Source organism: Amphibalanus amphitrite, unplaced genomic scaffold, assembly GCF_019059575.1.
Source record: "Amphibalanus amphitrite isolate SeventyFive unplaced genomic scaffold, NRLGWU_Aamphi_draft 001020F_arrow, whole genome shotgun sequence".
NCBI classification, from domain to species: Eukaryota; Metazoa; Arthropoda; class Thecostraca; order Balanomorpha; family Balanidae; genus Amphibalanus; species Amphibalanus amphitrite.
The window spans coordinates 150,436-176,214 of NW_024882514.1; the positions used below are offsets into that span (position 1 = coordinate 150,436).

The 25,779-nt window shown below is 51.4% G+C and overlaps 3 protein-coding genes across 6 annotated transcripts in view; all 3 read left to right on the plus strand.

Moving 5' to 3' along the window:
• The first annotated feature begins 161 nt into the window (after nucleotides 1–161).
• LOC122369253 (rootletin-like) overlaps nucleotides 162–25,779 on the plus strand; it is a 58,648-nt gene continuing 33,030 nt past the window's right edge. The window contains exons 1-3 of one of the 3 annotated variants that reach the window (XM_043343850.1): nucleotides 162–377; nucleotides 7,723–7,877; nucleotides 24,957–25,155. The gene's annotated coding sequence lies outside the window, so the exon portion shown is untranslated. The remainder of the gene's footprint in view (nucleotides 378–7,722; nucleotides 7,878–24,956; nucleotides 25,156–25,779) is intronic. The other 2 variants (XM_043343851.1, XM_043343852.1) reach the window with 2 other exon arrangements.
• On the plus strand, nucleotides 10,124–13,596 carry LOC122369254. Of its 2 annotated transcripts, XM_043343855.1 has the most exons (2): nucleotides 11,209–11,654; nucleotides 11,832–13,596. In XM_043343855.1, exons 1-2 carry the CDS (start codon nucleotides 11,370–11,372, stop codon nucleotides 12,840–12,842), a joined length of 1,296 nt encoding a protein of 431 aa, XP_043199790.1. In that variant the 5' UTR covers nucleotides 11,209–11,369; the 3' UTR covers nucleotides 12,843–13,596. The 2 variants fall into 2 exon arrangements, with proteins under 2 accessions (XP_043199789.1, XP_043199790.1); XM_043343854.1 differs by having other exon boundaries at nucleotides 10,124–13,596.
• On the plus strand, nucleotides 16,996–25,586 carry LOC122369256. The gene is made up of 3 exons (XM_043343856.1): nucleotides 16,996–18,576; nucleotides 24,957–25,155; nucleotides 25,447–25,586. Exons 1-3 carry the CDS (start codon nucleotides 16,996–16,998, stop codon nucleotides 25,584–25,586), a joined length of 1,920 nt encoding a protein of 639 aa, XP_043199791.1.

Here is a 25,779-nt window from a genome sequence, read left to right on the forward strand (position 1 = left end):
CCTCTGGTAGAGCCTCCAGTCAAGAATTTCTTCTGGAGGCGCTGGAACAGGCCCTATTTTCAAATTCATTATTTGAAAATAGTCGGATCTGAACAAAAATATCAGAGGACATTCTCAGCACTATTCTTATCATGAATCTGCCAGGCATTTGATGCGCATTTGCTTCAATTAGGGTGCAGATCTGCTTTTGTCGGGGGCCGTACCCAAATCTGCTATATTTGGGTACGATGACGTCACATGCGTACCCATTTTTAGCAGATTTCTGCTAAAAATAGCAGACTGCTAAAAATAGCAGATTTTACCATAGTTTCCCCGACTGGTTTGGAATGCGAGGTTTGAGATGAAGTTTGCGGAAATATTTTGATTATCACCTTAAGGTAAGCATTTTATTTAGGATCAAACATTTCTCCTAGTTCGAATGCATGAATCCTGGTTGTCAAAGCGGCAAAAGAATGTGATCATGATTGGGTTTCTCGGACTGCAAGGTCAATGTGTGGATCAGGATCGCCTCTCACTCTATAGATGGCTTTGGCCTGCTGGGGTTGATTTTGTCCGCACACCACACATGACAGCAAACTCATTCCATTTTATTTGATTACTGCATTGAATTGAAAAATACTATCATATGATATAATGACATCTTGCTTTCTATATAGCAGCAGGATGGCTAACAGTAGCATCAGGGACTGAATGGATTGGTAATGGCTACATAGTACATGGCCTGTCTTTTTGACTGAATGTGTCAATGAGTGTGGAGTTTCCTGTGAAAATAGTTAGATAGATAGATAGATAGATAAGCTTTATTTCAGACTCTGGGTCCATACTCTTAAATACTGATGATTTCAGTCAGTGCAGTGGCAAGACAACCAAATGTCACACAAACAATCATTCGGGCCTGTTTCAGCACTCGCGCAGAGCTATGTGCTAAAATGAACGTACAGTTGCTGTTGCCAGTGGCGCCTCAGGCGAGAACGGTATTTTACACTCGAATTTTCAGTCTTTTTTACCAGCTCACTATCACATGTACTCAGCCTGCACATGAAGTTGTAGATGCGCTTAGTTATGAACAATAGCACACTTCTTAATATTTAAGACAGCATGACCCATTATTTTTAAATATTGTTAGAGTACATAAATGGGTGACTAAATCGGGTGCCATGCTAGGTGGCGCTTGTCGCGAAGATCAGTCACACAATCACAAATTCACCACCCAACCTTACCTACACCTGGTCCACTAGCAAAAGTTAAACCAGGGGTTTTCCGTGGCCCTCTCGAGTCTCGCCAGTTGCCACATTGGTGGAAGAATGAGGATAGAAACACGGGTCTAGTTACTGTGTGAAGCCCCCCCCCCTCCGCAAACTTGATGTCTCCGAGTTACAAGATGGACACCTTATCCACTAGGCCGTATGGAGGGGAGGACTCATGGTTGGGCAGTACGGATACGCTAGTTTGGCGCTGGCAATGATCGTAGACCACTGTCAAGCACATGAAAATCGTGTTTCATACACACCTGGCAAGGTCAACTTTTGCATTGTTGACCTTGCATGACGTCATGCATGAGATCGCTAAGGTCATCAGCTTCACATCGATAACTCGCGATGAAATCGAGCTAGATGGCCGAGAAAGCCAGAAGTAGACTCCAAGAAACATCCTGCATTAAGTACTTTGCAAATGACCTTTGTTGACCAATTTTGTGACCTGAGCAGCTTTGACCTGGCCTAAACCTGAGGAGATTAACACCCTTAGTTGACTTCCTCCCACAAAAAGTAGAAGTAAATCATTTGAACATACATCATACATCATATGCCTGCTCGACAGACATAATGGTTCCAAAATGATGGCTCTGTAGCCATATTTGACAACTTTATTCAGTAAAAACCGAATCCTCACTTTTGGGCATGTGACCTGACCTCAGAGTTCACCGGTTGTCACCAGTTGGCAAAGGTGGGACACCTGAGACCTTAAAACTGGGCACCAGTTGCTCCGCCTCGGAACGGCGCACACGTTTGTTTTTCCGCAAAGCTCTATCTCAATGGGGGTGAAACGGCTAGAGGTCTCCAACGCCCTCGGTGTACCTAGGAAGCTGGTAAGTCTGGCTAGGGTTAATATGAGGCATAGCCCCCGAGCCACAAATTAACCTTCGCCGGACCTATTGGTTTTCTACATATGTACAGTCTGTCTTAAAAGTACCGCGCAAAGTGACGGTGGATCCAACATGCCTGACCGAGGAAGGGCCTACTAAATTTGAGTCACCGAAGCAATTGACATCCTCGTCCATTCCCTAGGTCAATTGGTTCGGTGACTTTCAAATTATAGCAGGCCCTACCTCAGTCAGGCTTGATGGATCCACCGTCACTTTGCGCGGTACTTTTAACCCGCGCACCGACGGGGGGGGGGGGCGGATATCCGCCCCCCCCCCCTGAGGTTTTTCGCGGATAGCGGGAAAACCGCGGCGCGTAGAAATTTGGTATGACTATTCTCTCATCAATTTTACACATGGTGTGCAAGTTTGAACCTCCTAACTTTTAAGGTCAGGTCACCAGGTCACTTTGCATGACCCAACCTCAAGTCACTTTTTTGCAACTTTGGCACCGTGCCAGAGCTACAGTAGATGTCGGAGGCCTTTGAAAGTCGCAGGATGTTATTAGGTCATTAGTAGCTACAATTTGTATATCTCGGAATTTTGATGTCGGTGACCTAAGGTCAGGTCAATTTCGCGACCTCCCCATTATAAGTCAATGGGGGAAAAATCAACTCCCTGTTTTTACCACTAAAACGGGTCGGAATGGCCCCATATACCATACATGACTTCACATACGATCAACCTTCACTACCTTGAGGTCTGTTTTGCTGTTGGGCAGCTGTAAGGTCATGTGACGTCATCAAAGGTCACCAAAGATTTTTTGCCAATAACTCCTTACAGGAACAAGATACAGCCGCGCGAATGGTCTCATTGTGTTCAGCTCGTCAAGACGCATCGAATGATATACATGATGACCTCGAGGTCACGTGACCTGAGGTCAACCTTTGACCTTGACCTTTCGAGGTCAACATATATATCATTCGATGCGGATTGACGAGAAGATCACGATGATGCCCTTAGTTTGTTCCTATCTTGACTACTTCGAAAGTTATTCGAGAAAAACCCTCTCCATATTTAGCGCCGCCATTTTGACTTTTTCGACCCCTGTGACGTCATCTTTGACCTGACCTGAAAATGACCTTAGTAAAAATTGTAGACCTTGTCCGTGCGTATCCGATGCCGTTTACCGCTTGTCGCTATCTTGCTTCGTTCTCGAGATCTCAGGGGGGGGGGGGGCGGTCATCCGCCCCCCCCGTCGGTACTAAGTTGGCGCAGACCCCCGTCGGTGCGCGGGTTAAGACAGACTGTACATACGCGCCGGCCGAGGGGGGGGGGTACGACCCCCTCGCCATTTCGCCCCTCGTTGAGGTAGCGCGTCGAGGGAAAAACGAGCGTGTGCGCCGTTTTTGATACGCAGACGCAGAAATTGATACCCGATTTTAAGGTCCTAGGTCAATCGGTGACCTGTGAGATCAGGTCAAGTGCCCCAAGGTACGGCTCCGTTTTCGGTGAATAACTTCGCCGAAAACGGCCGCAGAGCCGCGATTTTTGCAGCATGGTGTTCGCCTCGCTCAGGCGCGTCGAGTGATATACTTCTTGTTTGGGTGAGGTCAACTTGGGTGTTGACCTCGGGTCACGGTCAGGTAAGGTCACGGCAATGTCAGGCCCCCAGGTCACGAAATTGGTCGAAGGAGTTAGGAGGACGTGTCGTATATCAGGTCTCTTGAGTCCATTGGTGGCTTTCCCGACTCGCTAGCGCAATGTGATCGGGAGTTATTGACGAAAAACTAATGTGACCCTAATGACGTCATAAATGAGGTCACGTAAGGTCAACATTGCAAAAGTGACGCATGGAACCTTGCAAGGAGTGCATGAAATCACTATTCTGTGTGCTTGAGATAGTTGGAGATCGTTCCCGGCGCCAGAATAGCAGTTCTCATTTTTCCCCGTTGACTTATAATGGTGAGGTCACGAAAATGGCCTGACCTCATATGACCTTTAGGAAAAATCTGAGATATACAAGCTGGGAGACTCCTAATGGATACGAGATCCTGCAGCTTTCATCTCTCTGTGAAAACTCCACTGGCAGTGAGGGCGTTGCGAAGCTGCGACATCTGAAGACCGTGCAGAGGTTCACTTATGAGGTCATAGGTCAGTGACCTGACTTGACCCGAAAATGCGGTTGGTGTCTAAAGATCTGGCTTGAATCAAAAGTCAGGTATGTCAAGTTTCAGCTCTCTATCGCCGGCGTGTTCAGAGCTATCGCGAAAAAAACCCTGTGGGGGAGGGGGGGTGGCAGCACCCGCCTCCCTCCCCTCGGCCGGCGAGGGTTAAGTAGCTGTCCGTATTGAAGACCTAAGTACTTATACTTATCCAATATCGGTCAATTGATCGTGGCGATGTCATTACTAAAATACTCCTTTCAATATTGATGTGACTACCGTTGCATCATTACCAGCAGGCTCCTTTCGGAGCGGCTCTGCACCACATCTATACGCCGCTCGCTAAGTGAACCAGTAATACATTCAGCCCGGGCGGACGGGGTTTCGTGATGCCGGTACCGACGAGCTGCGGGTCCGATCAATCGCGCGGCGCGTGCCGCCGCCACCGCTGCCCGGAACGGCAGTTGATAGAAGCTGTCGGCCGCGGGTGGTCTGTGAAGGGGTGTCGCCGCCGTCGACTCGGTGTGGTGTTTTAAAGACCCCAGCTATCGAACTCGACTCCGGGGGAAGTCTGGTGAGTTGTCTGACGACCACGCCGCGTAAGACGGCACGGGTGGTGGAGCCGTGTTTCGATCGTCGCCGCTGCTGCCGACGGACGGCTCACAGGGGTCGGTAACGATTTTTGACGGTCCCTGACGGCGCTGCGGTTCGGGAGGGATGGAACGGACGATAAGTGGAAAACAGTAAAGTGGTTAATGGGAAGGTAAAGTGGCTGGTGGGAATGTGTCTGTAGCTTTTGGAAAGCTTTCGTTACTACAGGATACGGGACAAAAAGTTACAATCCCTACGCGGAGATGCGTTAGTTTGTAGGAAATGTTTGCTCCATTATCCGTGGCTGATTAGAAGCGTACCCAGCCCGTTCAGTTAGTTAGTGTCATCACCCCCTTCCCGCGTTTCGCACCAGTTCGCAGTGGGGGAAGTGACGAGCGACGAACTGACTCGCCAAACTGTCGTCCAACTTCCAAGCGGTGCTTTTTGTGGGGAAATCGGCCGCTGCCGTGCCGATTGAGCGCTAATTTCCTGTCACGCTGAATTATGGTTTCACAAATTAGACGCCATTCTGCGATGTCTGATTCCAGAATGTAAACGATGAAGTTGACACTTGCAATTTGAGCGCCCGTAGAACTGCTATTTCCATCTCAAAGCTACACCAAACATGTTCGATGTCATGTCCGAGATCGCCTAGCGACGGAACGCTTGTCAAGACGCGTATTTTACCAGGACCGGCAGCATGGGGATGTTCCCAGGTCTGCGAGTCATGCGTTATTGCCATCGTGCTTAGATGCGCTTATAAGTCGGGGCATGCGTTTATGCAGGCCGGTGTAAATAAATTTTGCTCAGCCGTGAAATAGGTTTAAATACATTTTTTTTCAGCCGTAAAACACCAAGCCGGTCCTGCCTTGCAAACTATGAAAATTTTCTCACGGAGTGTATTTTTCTGTTGAGCTCTGTGTTTCTATGAAGAGTCAAAAGGCGTGAGATTTTGTGAGGCTTATTGATTTGAGGTTTGCATGATTATAAACCTCAATGAGGTTTATATGAGGTTAATTGATTTGCATAGGGTCTAGGGGTCTTTTATCGTTCCCTGCCACGCAGCTGGCAATTTGCCTAGACGGTAGACCTTCAAAAACACCATATGTCTAATGGCATAGCGTGGACTCGAGGGCCAAAATTACGCCATTGTGCCATGGCCCACTATATAAACCGTTGAGTGGAAACCGATTATAGTAAATCAATGGTCGGCAAACGTCCTTTTGTTCTTCCAAAGGGACGCTAAGGGATGAGTGGGACAAGTTATTGTCCACTGGCGTGAGAACCAGAGCCATTAATTTGATAGCACTACATATGTCGCAGTATTGTCTTGGGCCGGGTACGCAGTATGTGGGTGGAGGTTGTCTGCATTGCATAATGTACAGGGTGTCTCAAAAGTTCGTTCACACATTTCCCATGCCAATAAAGCATATAAGAACCGGCCAAAAGTATAAGGTTTTGGTGTCTGTGTGTACACTAGACAAATATGCATGCTTTGACAACTGATTAAGAAGGTTGGAAACCAACCCCTTTGCTGTATCTCCAAAAAAAATTGCCCATACCGATTTTTGTTGCTCCGTCAGCTGCCGGAGGCTGATAAAAGGTTACCAGCTTTCAAGCTCTTGCAGGGGAATCCCCTGCAGTTTCTGCGTCGGATTTAGTTTTGACTAACTCCCCGGCAACATCTGATTTTCCCTGAAAGCCGACAGCTTGCAAATACACCATTCTAGAGTATTTTGTAGGCATTCTCTGGCGCTAACTCCTTCATGAATGACTGGCGCCGACATCCCAAGCGCCATTTTCCTTTTCAAAACGACCCCAGTCCTGAACAAACGGGAAGTGCCAGGAGTAAATTTTTCGCATCATATGGTAGCAGAATGTGTCGGACGTCTGTTTCTCAGACACATTGTGCAAATTTTGCAAATTCCAAGCGCTCGTCATTCCCCATGCCAAGACCTTCGCTCGGTTGCGGAGTGTTTTCCTCGGGAGATGTTCTGCTTTGTATACGGCCCAAGCCTGTCCATCGTGTGGTTTTATCGGGATTTTGTGTTTAAAAGAAAATTATTCGCTGCAGATCTGCCTCTTGAAACTTCGTTAGATAAAATTTTACAATAACTGACACTTTTGGAGGGTCAGGTGTCCTTGGCATTGACGATTTTTGTGTTATTGTTCCCAAAAATTAGCGTTATAGATATTATAAACAATTTTAAATTATAATTTGTCTTTATTTTACGATGACCTGCACTTTTTGAAAATGGGTAACCTCTGTCTGTGACCTTCTTGCCAGTTTTCAATAGTTATGACCGCATTTTCAGCTGCTTTCCGGAACACGAGTCTGCTGTCGTGCGAGGGTCGTTCAAAACGCCGTTAGTCTCGCATGGTTTCGTCCTTCAAAAATTTTAGCCACCGTTTTTATGAGATGATCATCATGTTGCACTCATCCTCGCCGACACTTAGCCATGTGTCATTTCTGACTTAACCATTCCCATTACTCCTGAAACAGAGAGTTTCACAACATACCCGACTTTGCAACCTACATTTTCGTGCCTGACCCATGGTCAGAGGTGAACCCTTTTTGTGAGCTCATGAAGGGTTGAATGCACTTGAAAACAATGAGACTGCTTGAGGAAGGTTGTCACCAATGCCCATGCAAAATTTCGACTGTTAATTTCTTGTTGATTCAGAATTATTGACAAAAAAGCATGGCTGGTACCTGTGAACGAACTTTTGAGACACCCTGTATATTGGATAGGAAACGTGGCTTATTGGAAACAGCGTAGTCTTTCGAAGTGAAAACTTGTTTATGTTTTTGTTTTAGTGGCTTAGTATTTCCGACAGTGCATGCATTATTTGATTCATTTTCCTATCCAATGATTTCTGTTGCAGGCTTTGAGAATTGTAAGACGGACGGTCGGAAGACATAAAATAAAGGTGTAAGACCTGGTATTACTGGAGGGTTTTAACGCTGATATACTTTCTGCTTCTTTTCAAACCATTCAAAAAGGTGCTCCTTTGTTGCAGACTGCAAAGATCCGCATTCGGTGAGTACCGTACCGATAAGTGTGTGTGCTGTGATGCACCGGTTCGTTGCTAGAAACGATCTCCCAATGTTCAAAGCATTGTCATGTATGATTCTGTGCAAGCGTCTGTGCAAATAATTTCATATGATGGCCCCCGTGGGCCGTGGTATTTTTCATTGATGACGCCTGGCTGGTTCGTAACGCGTCCGGGGCTGAGCTTTCTTTCTCGTCGCTAGATGGCACTAGTTGTAGCGCCTGAAGTTATGCTGTACCGCAACACATGGTCTGCGGTAAGGCAGCGCCCGGTGCAGTGCCGTGCGGCGCCCGGCGCGGTGCCAGGCGGTGAGGAAAGGGTTGCAGCTTGCAAAGTATAAATTGTTAAATCAAAAGGAACATTTAGCGATTTTTGGAACCCAATGCCTTTGTGGCCTCCATCGCCTATAAATTTGTATGCATCGATGATGCACATCGGTTCCCGATGTCCCGCTTGTGGCGTCCTCGACGGTCATCTACAAAAGATTTAGTTCGTGCCGCAGCCGGCAGGATTCGAGGGACGGCCTTACCGACTCATCCACGAACAACATATTCGAGTCGATTGTTTTGAATCGACTGCGACAACCTAGGGATGATGTGCGACTTCCACATATCCCACGCAGCACTCTTGTTTACGCATTTGGTGGGAATGAACTGGGACCTCCATGTGTAACGCTTGTTGAGGACCTGAGTAATATGGAACGGAGCTAAATGAGAAACCGCTAAGAATCTTTCCGGGACCCTGTTTCACGGTCACTGCCAGCGCGCTGCTATCACACGTGTCAAATTGGGGTCCTGTTTCACGGCCGATAGCAGCATGCTGCATCACACCTTCACACGTGTCGAATTGGGTTTCCATAGAGACGTCAACTAACTCCATCTCCAACACTGCCACAATCTGTGACGTCAGCTCGCGAAATGCGATGTCCAGTGAAACACTGTCAGGGTCTATCATACGAGGATAGGTGGAGACAATGGTATGAATCGACTTCTGGGCAATGCCCACTAGTCGATGCCCAGTGGGCATCGATTGGTGCACCAATACGGTCACACCGGAGAACCGAGGGATATGCTCCCAATTTGAACTGCACTCCATTGCATCGGTTGTCTAGCGGGATAGCCCGGAGCAGGAAGATGTGATAGGAGTGAGGAATGAGGATGGTTGGTACTGTAGATACGTGTAGAAGGAGGTTGCATGCAAAACTGATACCTATTCTAGCGCTCCGTCCCCTTTTGAGAGCAGACTTGATCAAGTTACTTCTGGAGAAAGATTAACTTGGAAACATCCCTTGCATAATGATTTATAAAATGACAGCACTTATTTCTGGGTATGAAATAACTGGGATCCCTTCGGACACGCAGCGACTAATGTATTTTAAAATTGTCTGCCAAAGTCCACTGAAGGCTCAGTCATATTTGAAAATTTCTTATCGGCTGATTTCTATTGATTGACATCCACCTACTGAAAAACGATCCGAAACCGCCCCCGAGGCTTCCATCACACACCGTCCTCGCTAGCAGATTCGTCCCCGCGTCAGATCAAAGCTGCACCGCTGACCACTGCCTTCGCCGGGACGTTGGCGGCTGTTCGACCTTTGAGCCCAGCAGTCGATCGTTCCAAACACAGACCCCCTGTACGGCCGGTGCCTGTGACGGCGGCCGGCGCGACTTTGGCCGTTTGGAGCACGCGCGCTGCACGCGGCCCGCTGCTGCCGGCGGCGTGACGCACCCGCTGGTGATCGGTGATTGGTGATCGGTGGACGGTGCCCGTTCTGATGTCACCACTGGTCCAGCGGCCGTCAGATGGAAGGACGCGGCGGGGAGGGTGAGGGGAGGGGGCAGGGGCAAAGGGTTGGGTGCCAGGCCGTAGATCACGCAGCCGTTCCTGCGATGGGCTATCGCCATTAGCGATGGGTTTACTGAGCATTTGTCATGCTGAGTTTCGGGACTTCTTGAATTTTGCTTATGTTGAAAGATATGTATCGCGAATATCAATCATTTCTGTCCGAATAAAATCATGCCCCTTAAAATTAACCGTCATAATTAACTTGGTTCCCAAGTGGCAACGAGCCCCGGGCCCCCGAGGAGTGGCGGGCAATGTTCGGTAGCTCACTAGAAATCGTCACGGAAGAATATTGGGCTAATTTGAGAGGGCTAGACTCTTTATCAAAACTAAACCTAATATGTTTTACTCGCGATTCTTTTCGTTTTCTCGTACACAATAGCCGATCAAGAAAATTGGTGTATTTACTCGACAAGCTGTTTCACTTGGTCTGATTTCTTTTGTTTTGAACGCTGATGTTTTCAAACAACACCTGAAGCAAACGACTGAGGTCTGTCTGATCAAATACAGCTGGCTGAAGAAAATGCCAGCGTTTACGCTACCTACTGTTGACTTGACTGTTGACTTTGCCCGGATGTTGGTTCGAGGCAAATATGTTTCTCAGCCTTCAATTCGTCGCTTTCTCAGTAGGGTGTTCAACTAGGTCAGGTTTTTCTCCCGTACCCTCCTATCTCGCGATCCGGATGCATTCCTTCGATCTCTCCTCAGTAGTTCGCTGTTTCTCCGCCGCCGATGGGGTGGCGCTGCGGTCGGCAGCAGCCAGCTGGCTGGTCCGCGGGTACACCGCCGACGGGCGGCGACCAGTGCTGCCAGATTTGGAGGATTTCCGCAAATCTGGAGGATTTTGAACTCTATTTGCGGACAAATTTCGCGTTTGGAGGATTTTTGATTCTGGAGGAAAATCTGGAGGATTTGTCACCCGATTAATATATTCAATTTCATGGAAAAATACAACGCGTTCAAGACTCAAAAGACATTTTCCTGCCCAGCTTCACCCTACCCGTTAGGATATATCACTGCCCTTTATCACCGTGAGACTGGAATGTCTCAGTCTGTAGCTATATCCACGAATATCATGGTGACTATTTGTTCCTATTTCGTGTACGATTGTACCATATGTTTTTGAAGGTACCGAACTACTGGCGGATCAAAGGGGGACATTTGGCGCAAATTCCCCCCCCCCCCCCCTCCTGCAGCGTCCAAAATCGAAGAAAATTTTCGTTTTTTTTTTCAAGGATAAAACGAAAACTAAACAACTTTTATTATAAAAAAGCATCTTTTAAACTACACAGCAGTGCGAAAGGAATCGAAATCCGATGAGTTTTTAGAATTTGGAGAAACCTTTTCGGAGATATGCCCTCCCGCAGCGTCCAAGACCGCCTATCTGGATCCGCCAATGGGATTTGGAGGAATCTGGAGGATTTTTGTAACTGATCTGGAGGATTACAGCCTTCTCCATCTGGCAGCACTGGCGGCGACGTCCGGCAGTCCTGCGCCGTCGCCGTCAGCTGAGGAGGTCGGGCTGAGTGTTCCGAGTGGGTCGTGCCGGTCTCATCACGTGTGTGCCGGGGTCTGCCGAGCGGGCGCGGGTACGATGCCCGATCGCTGAGCCCGTCGGCGCCATCAATCTGCCGGTGATGGAGGACGCTCACAGGGAGTGGCTGTGGCGGACGGCCGGCCGGCTGGGCCGCACGGCGCTCCTGCTCGGCCTGGTCGCCTGCACCTGGTGGCCGGCGCTGGTCGGCTGCCTCTCCTGTCTGTCCATCGCGCTGCCTCTCAAATGGCTGCACGAGCTGTGGCTGAGCTCACGGAGCGCGCTGGCCGGTCCGTACCACATGACGCGTACGGTGCTGGTCAGCGGCGGCCACCGGCCGCAGGGACTGCACGTGGCGCGCGCGCTCCGCAAGGAGGGCTTCCGCGTGGTGGTGGTGAGCCCGCGCAGCTGCCTGGCCACGCTGGCGTTCTACTCCACCTGCGTCGACCGGGTGATCCAGGTGCCGTGCCCGCGCACGGCGCCGCAGCACTACGCGCGCGAGCTGCACCGCATCGCCATCGACTACCGGGTGGACTTTTTCCTGCCGATGCCGGCGCCCAAGGAGGTGGAGGCCGAGTCGGCGGCGGCCAGCCAGCTCTCGCGGATTGGCGTCAGCTGCCTGTGCGTGCCGCTGCCGCACGTGGCTGACTTTGTGCGCCTGGACCGGTTCTACGAGCTGGTGGAGAGCATGAACATGGAGACGGTGATGTATTACAAGGTCCGGGACATGGCGCGCGTGGCCGGTCTCTACCGGCGCGGCGTGATCGTCATCAACGGCTGCCGCTTCATGGCGAAGACGGCGGCACCCAACGGGCTGCACGAGTCCAAATGGCTGCCGATGCCGCGCAGCCTCTCCGAGGCGCAGCAGAAGTACGACGGCGTCATTGGCGACGCCTCGGGCAGCACGTGGGTGGTGGCCAAGTTCACCGCCGGCTACCAGTACCTCCTGACGGTGGTGGTGCGCAAGAACCGCGTGCTGGCCTCGGTGGCGTGCCGCGAGGGACGCACCCTTCACATGGTTCGCAGCCGGGAGATGGAGCAGTGGGCGGTGCAGTTCTTCCGCCGGCTGCCGCGCGAGGTGTCCGGCGCGTTCACCTTCCGCTTCCTGAAGACGGTGCCGGAGGGCCGGCGCACCACCTACCTGCCCGTGTTCTGTAAGCCGTGCGCCGACCTGTCGCTGCTGTTCGTGGACGGTCGGATGGGCGTGCTGTCGGCGCTGCTGGCGGACGGCGCGCAGCCGCCGGCCGTGGACGTCTTCTCCGAGCCGCGCCGGCCGCTCTGCGTCTACAGCGGCTACGCGCAGCTGCTGCGGCTGGCCGAGCTGCTGCCGCAGCCGCGCCAGCTGCTCGCCGAGCTGGCGCGCACCGTCAAGCTGCTGCTGCGCGGCCGGGAGGCGGTGTTCTCGCTGTGCGACCCGCTGCCGTTCCTGCTGTGGAACCACGTCCTGCTGCCGTGGCGGCTGGTGCGGGGCCTGCTCTGCGGCGGACGCACCGTCGACCAGTTCGACTTCCTGTCGGGCCAGTTCCGCGACGCCGGGGAGTGGTTCGCTGGCCTCGAGGAGGAGCAACGCCTCTGAGAGCTGCGGGGGCGAGGGTCGAACGCAGCTCTGAACAGACCCTGTCTTCAATTTGGGGCGATGCTGAATACTTCTGTCGATAGCGCTGAAAGTAACGCGCTGTCACGTCGTGCCATTCGATGGGCTCAAGAGCTTCTCTCATTCTCTTTTTTCATCCAGAGGGGCATAATTCCATAACTCATGAGCTGTGCAAGGGGTTCAAGATGCAAGTCATATCAATAATAGGTGTGTCCGGTGCTTAGCTGAGCTTATGTTCAGGTGCTGTGTTATGTTTGAGCTATTTTCTAACTCGCCATGTGTGTGAGGTCCTCGCTGAGGGTGTTTGTGTTTCCATATCGTTGTTGTGTGCCACATTTATTCTATGAAGTGAGGACGACCTTGCGCTGTGGATGGCGATTTACCAAAGATCTCACCGTGTGTCTGACTGTTTGTGAGCGAAAGATGACAGGTCATCCAACAAAACTCTGCTTGTGCCAAGCGAGCGCGAGCTAATTTCCACGAAAATGCGATTCGCGGCCACTGGCCAGCACATTGTTGACTGCGGCCCCATGTGCTCTATGATACTCGACTTGTTACCATGTTTTAATATATTCTGCTTTACTACGACGTGCGTGGGGTGGGTGGTGTCTCTCTGTAGTGATTCGTCACTAGCTCATAAAACGCAGCACGGAACGGCTGCTGGTGCATAGTGCGTTGTATGCTCGCCATGTAACCTTGTAGTGGAGGCGACCAAATACATATCATCATCACCAGCTTGGGTGTTCTGTGAGAGAAGTGTCACAGCGGCGGTATCGAGCCTGATGACGTATATGGAATCTACTATCGTCGGGAACTCTGACCTGACCAAGTCGGTGACCGGGATAGCATCTCACGATGGTTTGATAACGGTCGGTATTGCAGCTCGTACAGATATCACACTGGCGACTGAGCAACACATGATCTATCGTCACGGCTGCACAGAAAACGACTTATTCTGGTGATTATTTATATCGTCTTTACGGAAAACACCTTGCGCTGCATTAGAACCAAATGTTATCTCGGTCGTTCATCCGAAACATCTATCGGTACTTTCGTCCCATCGGATGTTTCGTTTTTTTTTCATCAACTCCATCTCCAGACGTTGCCCATATCCGTTTCTTACCCGTGTCCATACCTGCTCCGGGATCTGACCCTGAATCATGACCTCATGTGACCGGGACTCTGTTTGACCGAGCCACCGCGGCTGATAACCGCCGTCCAGCCGGCGAGCTGGTATATTTGGCGTCCCTCGAGTCATGACGGCCGGCCTCTGACCGTCACCCGGTCGGTCACGTTTTTCGGGAGGGCCATGTGCGAGCGGCACGTGACTGGGACTGGGAACACCCTGCCGCCGCCCTGCTACCCCCAGCAGCGCTGAGAGGTCAGCTGGTCAGCGCTGAGGCGGCGGCGGTCAGCGCTGACCACCCGGTGACAGATTGTCGCTGCGGCTATGAGTGGTGCGGTGGGTGACGTAATGCTGCCTCAGCTGAGACCTCCTGGGCGGTCAAATCGCTGAACGTTACCGCTCCTCTCCCTCCCCGCCAGGAGTTGAAGAGTGTTGCTGAGTAGGCTAGTGCGCAAAGTTCTGGGGAAAGGAGTCAATAACTGCAATGTCAATGGATGAATCCGGATACGTGTATGCAAGCTGGGCTTTTTTGGTTGACTTCAAATAATTTTAGTCCTGGAGACTTATATATTTATCCGAACATCATTGCCTAATTTCATGGTCTGAGAAGCAGGTACAGGTGTCGCACTATGTACCCATGTGGTACGCGTGCTCTCACGAAATGTCGGAGATGCGAGTACGAGTGGCAAAAAGACGTCTCCGCTCTCGAGGGTCGTCTGTGAGCACCGGTTTTGCGGTTTTGACCCGGCTCCACCGTCCACGCTATCGGATCCGAGAGGTGGTAACTTGGGGGCGCAGACACATGTACTATATTTGATAATTTAACGTCGGTTATCTCGGGGCCGAGTTCAGGATCCACCGGCAATGCATCCCCTACATTAGCCCTGTAGACTATGCCTCTTCGTCGTGGCGATGGTTATAAAACCCGGCACCAATGAGCGCCGCTCCCTGCATTTATAATACGTGCTCAGCGTAGCATGCTCATAACGATGATTCTATCCGTTGCCATTCACTACTGGGTCAACTGGCGTGGCTCTGGCGTTTGTCTTCCATTACTGCTGCAATCTGTCCTGTCCTGGTGAGGGGGAGTGGACAGTTCACAGCACCCCTGCCCGTGGAGTGTGGACCGGACTGAGCCAGACTATAGGGGGGGGGGGGAGGGGGAACTGGCGGAACGGTCAAAGGTCGGTATTGTACGCACACTGCTCGTGAAGCACGCGCCGGGTGGTAGCCACGCGGGGAGGGGCAGATGTTAGCGGGAGGGCGGAAAATGAGGAGCGGAAGGAACCGACCCTCTTGGACTCTCACATGGACGTAAAGATCGTAAAACGTGACGCGCATTACATAAGAAATAGTAGGACATTTGAATTGAACAATGAACACGGTGAAACGGATCAATAATGGATAGTTTAAGACGTTCTTCTTGCGAACGCTCCCTCAGAACATGCGCATTGCACATTGCGCTCTGCTCTTTGAAACGAGCGGTTCCGTACCACGACCTATCTGCAAAATTCTGCCGAAGCCGGGCTCCGTCTTGAGATTGCAATCGGCCGTGACAGGTCGCTCCCCTGATGGAGAACGGTTCAAAGTCCAGTTCACCGCCGCACGTGATTCAAAGTTCAGCGCGGAGAGCGATGCCATGTTGCACTGCTGCAGAACTGGCGTCAGTGGTCTGGGCACCAGATATAAACAGTGGGCATGGCGTGCAATTATTTTGTTCACTGTGCCCGCCAAAGTCCACTGAAGGAGCTTGCTACGTACTTATGTATTATCCATGTTCCCTATCGTTCTTGGTGTGTTTAAACATACCATGTTGGACGACATAATCTATCGTCATTCGGATTTTTTTCATGTTTGACAGATATGAATATCATGTTTGGTAACTGAAAATTTATTCCCGAACCCGACTTTGCCGCGATATGTCGTTTTCCTTTTCGGTCGATGTCAATCTTATTAAATCACGCCCCTCCGATTTTACTCATACATCTTCAATGACTTCCGGTATGGGACCAGTCCTGTCGCATGTCTCCGCTCATTGGAATTCCACCTCGCCGATCGGTCTGAGCGAATAATTACCGCACCGCGGCCGAGTCGGTCTCTCCCCACCTGCCGTATCGATACAGCTGGACTCCCGCGAGGGGACACTGCCAGTGACTGGTACGCTCCCTTGCGACGCGGCACCCTCCCCTCGTCGGCACCGACGGCAGGTCTGCGGGGACAGTCGGGCGGCCCCGGGGAGCCGGGTGCAGTTGGTGCCGCGGTGCTGGCTCGGCGAGTTGGGCGGTACAGGTGCTCCAGGGAAGGATTGTGTGGTGTGTGGTGTTGTGGCGCACTTACTGAGGGACAGTGGTGAATTCTAGTAGTGCCGGAGCCCAGAGGGATTTTATTTGGGTGACTGGCTTCCGATTGCTCTTTGGTGATGACGTTGAACAGTGCTTAAGTGAACTGTGGTGTACGCTGGTGAATAGCGGTGGAAAAGCGGATGGCTGGTGATTATAAGACCCGGAACATTGCATTCCGTTAAGGACCTCACGGTGTTGAACTCTGCTGTAGGAGTGCTTCATCACCTCTGGCCACCTCGAAGCTGGCGGGTCGTTTCCGCCGCGTTAACGTTGTGTGGACTGTTTCACAGCTACGTTAACGACCAACGACCGGGGTCGATGGCGGGTTGAGGGTCAATAGAACTGGGTGGAGTGGGTCGCTGGGGAGCCCCAAAGTGACCAGCTGGCGTGTCGATCCCCATTTGCTCGACTGCCCGAGGCGGCCAGTCGCTCAATGGTCGACTGACTTACTTGGTTTCGGCGAGTGAGAGGATTTGTGACCCATTCACCTGTTGAACAGAGCAGCGTGGAATGGTGGATTAGTGTCGGAACGACGTCTAATCCTCATTCAACACCGCTGTTGCTCGGGTTAATCCAATTTTTGAGACAGATTAAAAATCACGACATGCAAAGCTGCCTGGGCTGATCAGAACCATGCGAATGGCCTAAACTCCGAAGTCACACAGCCATGAAGAAGTTCGCTCGATTCTGGAAGGACAGGGACCGTTCAGAGAGTGCTGGGGCCGCGGCTCCGGCCCCGTTCACGGACATCCAGCGGGCGGCATCTCCGGAGCCGCGTCTCTCCTACATCAAGCACGACTCGCGGCGGCGCAGTGACCGGTTTAGCCTCCGCCGTCGTCGACAGACTCGGGATACCCCGCCGCGCCGTGCGGAGAGCTGTGAGACGCTCTACGAGGCGCCCTCCTCGCCGGGTCCGCGCGCTCCAACCGGCGCTGAGAGCTCGGACCGACGGGGAGGACTGGCGCGCGGCGCCGTCGGCTCGGCAGAGGACCTGTGTCACCGCGAGGAGACATGGAGGAGGTCCGGCTCGACGGAGACACTCCAGTCTGGCCGCCGATCTGGGTCTGGCACCCGACTCGGCTGGAGCTGGCGATGGAAGCGCGGATCCAGCTCCGATCGCTCCGCCGCCGCCGAGGGCCCAGCGTCGGCCCGTGCAGGTCCTCCGGCCGCCTCTCTGGATGACTTCCTGGGCAGTGTGTTGAGCGTGTCTGCGACGGGAGCAGAGAGGGTGGAGGCGGAGCGCGACCCGCCCGTGTCGCCCGACCAGGGGTACCGCTCCAGTGGCCGGAGTACGGAGGAGTTGCACCACCTGGCCGTCAAGACCGGCACCGAGCGGCACGGAGAACGAGTGGAGGAAGAGGATGTGACAGAAGCGACAAATGAAACCCGGCACGAAGTGGAGACGCATGAGGCTAGAGAGATGGAAGGGGGATGGACCCAGCGTGTTCGTGCTCCGCCTGTAGCTGCCGAGAGGCATGACGGCGGCGCAGCCGTCGGACGGCGTTCTCAGGACGAAGCGAACCTAGACCGTCTCCCAGCCGTCGGAGGTGACAGCACAACTGACTACAGTGACATCACGAGCGGACACCGTGATATCACGAGTGGATACCATGACACGGTGGCTGCAGTTCGCGGTAACGAGCCGAGAAGTCGCGGCAGTGTGCTGGGTCTGATGCTCCCGGACGATCCAGTCTGTCTGGAACGTACCGGCGATGCATCCACACCTCTCTCTCAGCGGAACTCCGTCACAATTCCGGCGGTCCAACTTCAGACAAACCTGACGCCGGTCCGCCGGCCGAGCCTGCCGAGAACTCCTCGCCTCTCAGCTACAACCGTCGTTGGCGGCGGAGGAGGAGGAGGGATGTACGGCCGCGCCGACAGTTCCCCCAGCTCTGACGACACCGTCGACGCGGTGACGGACGACGACAACGACGAAAACGACGACGGTCTGTCCGTGGGCGCCGATCAGCTTCGGGCGGCTCAGCGGCACTGCCAGCGCGTCTGGGAGGCGGCCGGAGCTGTGCCGGGGGTACCAGCGGCGACTGTACCTTCACCGGGGGTACCGGTACTGGCGCTGAGGTACCGGCCGGCCCCACCGTACCGCGAGCACGACCCGCTGGGCGGTACGCCGCCGGTACCGCCGCCGCAGCGGGACCGACCACCGCCGTACCAGCCGCGATCCTCCGACTGCAGCGAGCGGGTAGAGCGAGAGGAGGAGCAGGCAGAGCAGGAGGGGATCGGGCTGCAGGTGAGACGGGGTGACTGACCGCAGAGGGAGGGACTCGTAAACAGGTGGGGCTGTCAGAGGGTACACTGGAGATAAGTTTGTTCTATTGACTTTACGAGTAGGGCCATTTAGATGGGGGAAACCAAAGACCAGAGGCGAAATAACTTCGTCTAATGTGTGAGTTGGGCCTTCCACGTTCTTGATGAAGCCATAGTAACGCTCTATCCGGTAGATTTAATTACCGGGAAGCGGAACAGCTCTCTGAGTGGCGACAGAAACAAATAAACAAACTAAACTTGATCTACGTACGACCTTCCTATCGGTGAGGGCAAAGTTCGTTCCTACTCATGACCAGTTCGTTGGCACACCTGAAATTACCAGCGATATCGGAGAGGTTCTCCAAGTTCAAGTGAACGTTGACCCATGGTTCAAATGACGTAACGGCATGCTGGTGACCACATTCTACATTCATCCATCGACCCGGTCACGTTTTACAACATGTGGCCCTTCGTTTTGAGGCGGCTTTTGAATGGAGCTTAGACGCTACGTTATATAAAGTGTGTGCTCCATGGCCCATGCTTACATAAATCGTTTATTGGACTGCTGGTGAAAACGTTGGCTCCAGATATTCACTGCCCGAAAAAAAAACTTTCTTTTTAACCGGACGACCTTTTTTCTCCAATTATGTGCTGTCTCTTCAGCATTTCATCTACGAAATGGGTGGTGCTGATTTGTCCGCCTCAGTTAAAGAAAATACGTTTATCCCTTTTGTCTGCAATTGCATCACTTATCTACTAATGCATCAGTTGTTGACGATCGGCTGTCAACATGAAACCATTCACGACATTGGACATTGAGCAACCCTTCAAAGCAATATTTGTTCAAGCGACACACCCACCATACTTGAGATTCGCTTGTGGCCCGTCCACACAGCCAGCCAAGAGGATCCTCTGGGAGTGCTGTGCTGTCGATACCCTATCGGACACCCCAACCGAAGGCCTCACGACCGCCAATCGCCGGTTTTTGCGCAGACCTCTGTCTCAGCAGATGCATCCACAGATTTTTGACAAACAAGAGGCCACACCGATTGCCGGGGGCGTTTCTTTGCCTTTTTATCGAGGTGCCGTTCCCGTCTGGGCCTCTCAGTTGCTCTGTGATTTGTCAACTTGTGAGCGAAACATCGACGTGTAACATTATTTTTCGTTTGGTTCGGTCACGAGCTAGGGGCTCAACGGGGTATAGGTACTTAGCAGTCACCTGCTTCCGTTTTATATAATCTCACAGATAGGTGCATCAAACTTCTCTCATCAACTGCCTCCGTGGTGCCCACTCTTTGCTTAGTGAGGCTGTGATATGCTTTATTATCATGTTAACAATGCCAGTTTCCTGTTTCTCGTTGTCCGATCAAAATACTAGGCAGTGCACTTTCGTTAATGCTCACACAAGAGTGTTGCATCCATACCAACACAATCAGCAAATTAGCAATTAATCAAGCGTTTAGTGCTAAGTCGAAATCAATACGGTATGGCAGGATCTTTTGTAATTGCACGTCGTTTTCTAGATAGCGCTACCCTTACTCATCAACAGTACGATCCGTTGATTAATAACCCCAATAAAGTAACTCCAGGTACAGCTTCGACTCTGTCCCGACATGTTGTCAGTGTTGCTGGTGATATCACCCATGGTTCTACCTCCTCTGCACCCTATCCACGTGCAGCTGATGTCGCCTGCCCCGTTGCCACACTTCGTTGCCGTGTGTTTATCTGTTCAGGCATCCATGACGTCCGTTGCTAGGCGGCGGTGAGGGTGGAACCGGCACGTGGACACCAGCGATCGATTCGGTAGTAACGGAGAGGGACAGGGAGGCACGCCCGGGGCCGTGGTCCCAGTGCGGTCTCGGGAGTGGTGCGCTGGACTCGCCAACGGCTGCGCGTGCCCTGGCGACTTGCACGAAATGGGACAAACAGCTGATTGCGTTCTAATCAGACCAATTTATTGGATTGAAAATTGACAGGTGACCAGACGCTCGTCTCAGCACTCCCGTCACAGACTGATAACGCATTTTTGATTATGCGTAATGTTGTTATAGTTACTTAATGTTACGCATGGTCTAAATGAAATCCTGTTTTTTGAATCGCAAGCTGCAAAGTGCAACATTTTCTATGACCTGCATTTGCATGCTCTGCTGGCTTTAGGGAACTTTAACTTTGCATGGGTGTAACATTTTACACCTCATCCGGAAAGAGAAAGGGTAATATGACCGCAAAACAGTGTGTTACGGCACCCTCTATGGGGCATCAGTAGACAAAATGTGTGTTTACATCACATGAAGTCTTTTGAAGCAATCGGTTTTAATGCGGATAACACATGTCTGTATTAGTGTATTACAAGGCTGATGTGAACACACATTTGTGACCTGCTACTGTTTCTAAGCGTTTTATCAGTGTTAATTGGTTCATAATTCCTGCTCAAATCCCTTCGGTTGACGCAAAGCTGGCGAGTAACTGGGTGGCTGAAATAGTTCGTCCTGTTTTCTGTCAGATTTTGAACAGTCCCGCTACCGGGAAGCTGCTCCATCTGCTCTCGTTTTCTGTACCCCGCTCTGGTGAATTTTGTACGATCTGTTACAGCTCCAAATGTGCCACCTTCTTAGAGATGCGACCCTGAAGTGTGTCATCTTCTGGGCTTTCTGCTATGCATTATATGGACTACCGACATTTTCCACCTGATGCAATACAACTGGCCATTTGCGTCCACGCTTTCGCGGGTACTCCTCATGCCTACGTAAGCGGTGTCACTCTCGACTTTTTGACCATTCTGTCTTATGTGACCACTGACCACCTTGATGCTCCGTTCCAATCGCCCCTGATCCCTTCATCGCGACTGGCTAGCAAACCCCGAACAGTGTGATCGTATCATCCAGAAGTGATCGGTCGTATTCGTACGTCACTCTCTTCTCGTCATGCGCCTTTTAAATCGAGTGGCCGACCGTCCCTTATCAAAATTGACGCGTCATTCCCCTATTGAGTGACAGTCACTCCCCTACTGAGTGACCGTCACTCTCCTATCGAGTGACCGACCACCGCGCCGAGTCCAAAAGTCGCCCCGTCGAGCTGAGTTCACGTGACCCGTTTACCCCGAACTGCGACGTCATAACTTCTCCAGAATTCCGGGTGTATGAAACTCCAACGCAAGAGTTGCTAAAAATGTTGAGCAAAAGTTAATGGTTGCATGGACGTGGTGCTAAAATTATGCTTGTGGCACAGTGGACGATGGGTCATGGACGTGTAATGCAGAACGGAACTGTCGGAATCCCTGGCGCAGTTTGAACAAAGGTCCAAAGGTCGGTGCTCTCCTATTTACATACATCAGCTGCACACTGGCTGATCCAGGAGGGAGGAGTCTACCCCAGGGCAAAGTCCTGCCGCCGGTGGCCGATATTTGGGGAAAACTTACTTATATTAGAAAAATAAGAGCAGCATTCAGCATTGAGGTGCTGCTTTGAGGCCTACATTGCCAGATTTTTTTAATCTTTTTAACATCTCGGATAAGGCAGTTTGTCAATATCTTGTCCAAACGCTAGACGCTCTTATTTAAACCACAATTGGTGTGAGTCATATCCTACGAAGATTGATGCCAGATATCAGGTAGGTATGAATTTCAGTAGGTAATAGTTATCAATTCATCCTGCGTTTTACGAGAGAAAAAAAAAACGGACACCGTAAAACATTCAAGTTGCATGCATGTTGCATGTTGCATGTTGCATGCCTTCTCCCCGCCAACATTTTCGGGTCCCCACAGTCGTTCTTTGGATGCATCGTACTGCGCACTGCCATGAGAAGTCTCCCGAGGAGCGGCGCGGCGGTCTAGGCGGGGCGGGGGCGGGGCGGTCGCTGCTGGTTCTGGTGTTTATTGGACGCTGGTTTTCATCAGCCAGTCGATCAGCTGGCTATCGGAGGACCACTGAGCGCCGGTCCTCCACTCCGGAGGACGCCGGTTGCCGTGGGGACTGCCGGCTGCCGACTGTGCTGCTATGCTGCGGTCATGTGGGACGTGATGGGTCGTCTCTGTTTGGAGTAGCTCGGAGAAAACGACATAGCCGAGCTGTTTTCTATTTTGATTTGATGATTTGAATCGCCGTCCGAAAAGTTTTAATATTCTTTGTTTATAATTGCCCTGGCCCCTCATGGCATACCTACGTTACGTCCTGCATACATCGGACAGAGGAGGCTGATTATTGCATGTTAGCTTCGACCTCCTACCATACGGTTTTGTTGACGTGATCAAGCAACCTAGCTTGCATTTTTATTTCCCACCTATTCCACCTCATAATGATTCGAGGAGCTACGCTACATTATGAATTTCCACTTCCTTTTGACAGCTTTTATAGTTACTGGTTGCATCTTGTTTTCCTTGGGAGGGGGTTATGCCCTTTCCGTTTAGTACCTACGACCATTTCATGGCCGTGGGATGAAACAATTAGTGAGACATTGGACTGTCGACCACCGGCGTCCTCGCCGCAGTGGCTGAACCGGCTCATATTGGGACGGAAGTGCTCCGATAGGACAGGCTGCCCAGTCTCTCAAACGGTGACCCCGGAGAGGCTGGTCGATGCTCCAAGTAGCGGACCATTCACCAGTCGTCTGATGAGGCGACCATCATCCCGGACATTGCAATATGTCGAGTATGAGGATAGTTTTTTTTATTTAGTCCGAACCTTTTGATTGGAAGGATTTACAAGGACAGAGCCCCCGCTAAGCGAAGCGTGTCAGTCGGGGGAGGTTTGGTCAATCGTTGTCATTTTTAGCACGTGCTATTTTTGTCACACGTGCTAAAAATGACAACGATTCTGCTATTTTTGACAACGATGAGGCCGATTTCACTCCTCAGCGAGGAAATGAAGATTTTGGAAAGATAAACACTGATTTTGGAAAAGAAGTGCTGCCACCTGGTGCAAGACGAAGAATCCAGCTTTAATATGCCTGTTATTTGTATGGTAGTTTGTTTTGTGGCCTGAAGTTGGAACTTAAAATTGAAGCATCCGAAAATGATCGATATTGATCGAAAACATGATGTTGATGAAAAAAATAATATTTTAAGTTGAGAGAGGAGGCCATTTTATCCAGATGCAGTAGTTTACTTCTTGAAATTATTTTTGCTAATGACGGCTGCTAATTATCCCTCATTACATGGCAGTCGTCGTAAGCAAAAATAATTTCAAGAAGTAAACCACCGCATCTGGATAAAATGGCCTCCTCTCTCAACTTAACATATTATTTTTTTCATCAACATCATGATTTCGATCAATATCGATCATTTTCGGATGCTTCAATTTAAAGTTCCAACTTCGGGCCACAAAAAAGGGTATACTTCAACGTTGGACTACCATACAAACAACGGCCATATTAAAGCTGGTTTCTTCTTCTTGCACCAGGTGGCAGCACTTCTTTTCCAAAATCAGTGCTTGTATTTCCAAAATCGTGATTTCCTCGCTGAGGAGTGAAATCGGCTTCATCGTTGCTAAAAATAGCTGATAGCGTTGTCATTTTTAGCACATGGTTGCCAAAAATGGCATGTGCTAAAAATGACAACCATTGACCAAACCTCCCCCAACTGGTGTTGCGCTGACCCTGCCCTCTACCCTCCGATCGCGCAATTCCGGTTCTATGGCAGAATTTTAGAGTCCAAAGTTTAACGTGCGCACATAGCCGCGCACGGCCGGTCCCCTCACTGACTTCGCCTGGCTAAGGTTCGTCCTGAGGATAGAGAACACGGATGTGAGTCGCATTAATTGCCGATCAATCTCATGCTAGACGATTCAAATTTTGATCAGTCTCAGGAAATATCCAGTTTTATCCAGTTGCTAGGTCTGACGACGGCAATCTTCGCTCGCTTGGCGACTGGTCGGTATGGCGAGCGAATTGTCGGAATCTGATCCGCGACTGCTGACTGCGCCAGTTTTCCGGCTGCCCCCTGACCTGTGCGCCGCCCGGCCGACCTCTGATCGACCTGTGACCTCTGACTGATGTAACCGCCGGCCGTCTGTCTGACCGGTCCCTGGACTTGGACACTCACTTTCCCAGTTTTCCACGCCGTTTGGAGATGACTCACCGAGCCGCGCAGTCGTACACGCGGGCTGGTTGTGATCGACTGTTTGCCTTTTGATGACTTTCTCGAGACAGTGCGGAGTAGACGCTGGACGGTGCACGCACAATGCTGTGACGAAATACGTGTTCGTTGGCGCCCTGACTGGCTAAAACTGACAGGATAGTCTGAAATTCCTGGGGTGTCTGTTCTCTGGCCGAGAAGTTTAATATCGCCGAATATTTCCACTCGGGTTATTTTTATGAGATATTTTCTGTGAGATCAGTTTCCCATAACAGCTGCCTCTCTGCCCGCAGGTGAAGCGGCCGCTGCATGAGCAGGCCTCTGAAGACGCCACGCCCCCCGCCGCGGACGGCTGTCCTGTGCAGAGGGAGCACACGGTACGGGTGGGAGCCGACCCCAGTTACCCAACCAAGGCGGGAAGGTCGGCGGAGGAGGACTCTGCTTACCGGCGACTGGGAGAACAGGACGAGTCCCGACGGGTCACCTTCAGAGGTCAGTGCTGGGTCAACGAGGTCAATGCTGAGCCACTGAGGTCATCACTGGGTCATTGAGGTCATCACTGGGTCACTGAGGTCAATGCTAGATCACCAAGGCTATCACTGGATCACAATCGAGAGACCTTGTGCATAAAGTGGTCAGTTCAAAATGACGTACTTTTGCTCTGCCCGTTTTACATCGATATTTTGTTTCTATTTCGATCATCTTGACTTTTGAACTTGTTTGCCTCTTTCAAGAGCCTCTCCAGTTGTTTTTGTTTATCAATCACATTCCTGCAACTCCCAGTGGCCGGCAAACATATCGTACCAACCCGGTTTGGCCCCGCGCCTGAGAGCCGCCACATGGAAAACATCGCTGGGAGACTCTCCAATGTCATCGTCAATGTGACTTTGGGAGGTCGCTCGTGGTTTCCGGGCTGCTACTGACTGCCCGGTCACATGAGTCACACTGCCGACAGGGTGTTGTGTTTATAACCCATCGATAGTCAAAAGTGTTGGGGAAGGGGGGGGGGCGAATTGGGTCAGTTACTGGGTGGATGTTTCGACGCGAGTCTGGTTGTTGCTAACGCTAACCTTCGGTGTTTGAACGGAATCTGTAGCAACAGGACAGCAGAATTCA

Bases quoted from the DNA above. Each gene is read 5' to 3' on its own strand.
- LOC122369254 (XM_043343854.1), top strand. From the start codon at position 11,370: ATGGAGGACGCTCACAGGGAGTGGCTGTGGCGGACGGCCGGCCGGCTG.
- LOC122369256 (XM_043343856.1), top strand. From the start codon at position 16,996: ATGAAGAAGTTCGCTCGATTCTGGAAGGACAGGGACCGTTCAGAGAGT. The intron at 18,577-24,956 runs GTGAGACGGGGT...CTCTGCCCGCAG, and splicing joins AGGAGGGGATCGGGCTGCAG to GTGAAGCGGCCGCTGCATGA. The intron at 25,156-25,446 runs GTCAGTGCTGGG...TGCAACTCCCAG, and splicing joins CCGACGGGTCACCTTCAGAG to TGGCCGGCAAACATATCGTA.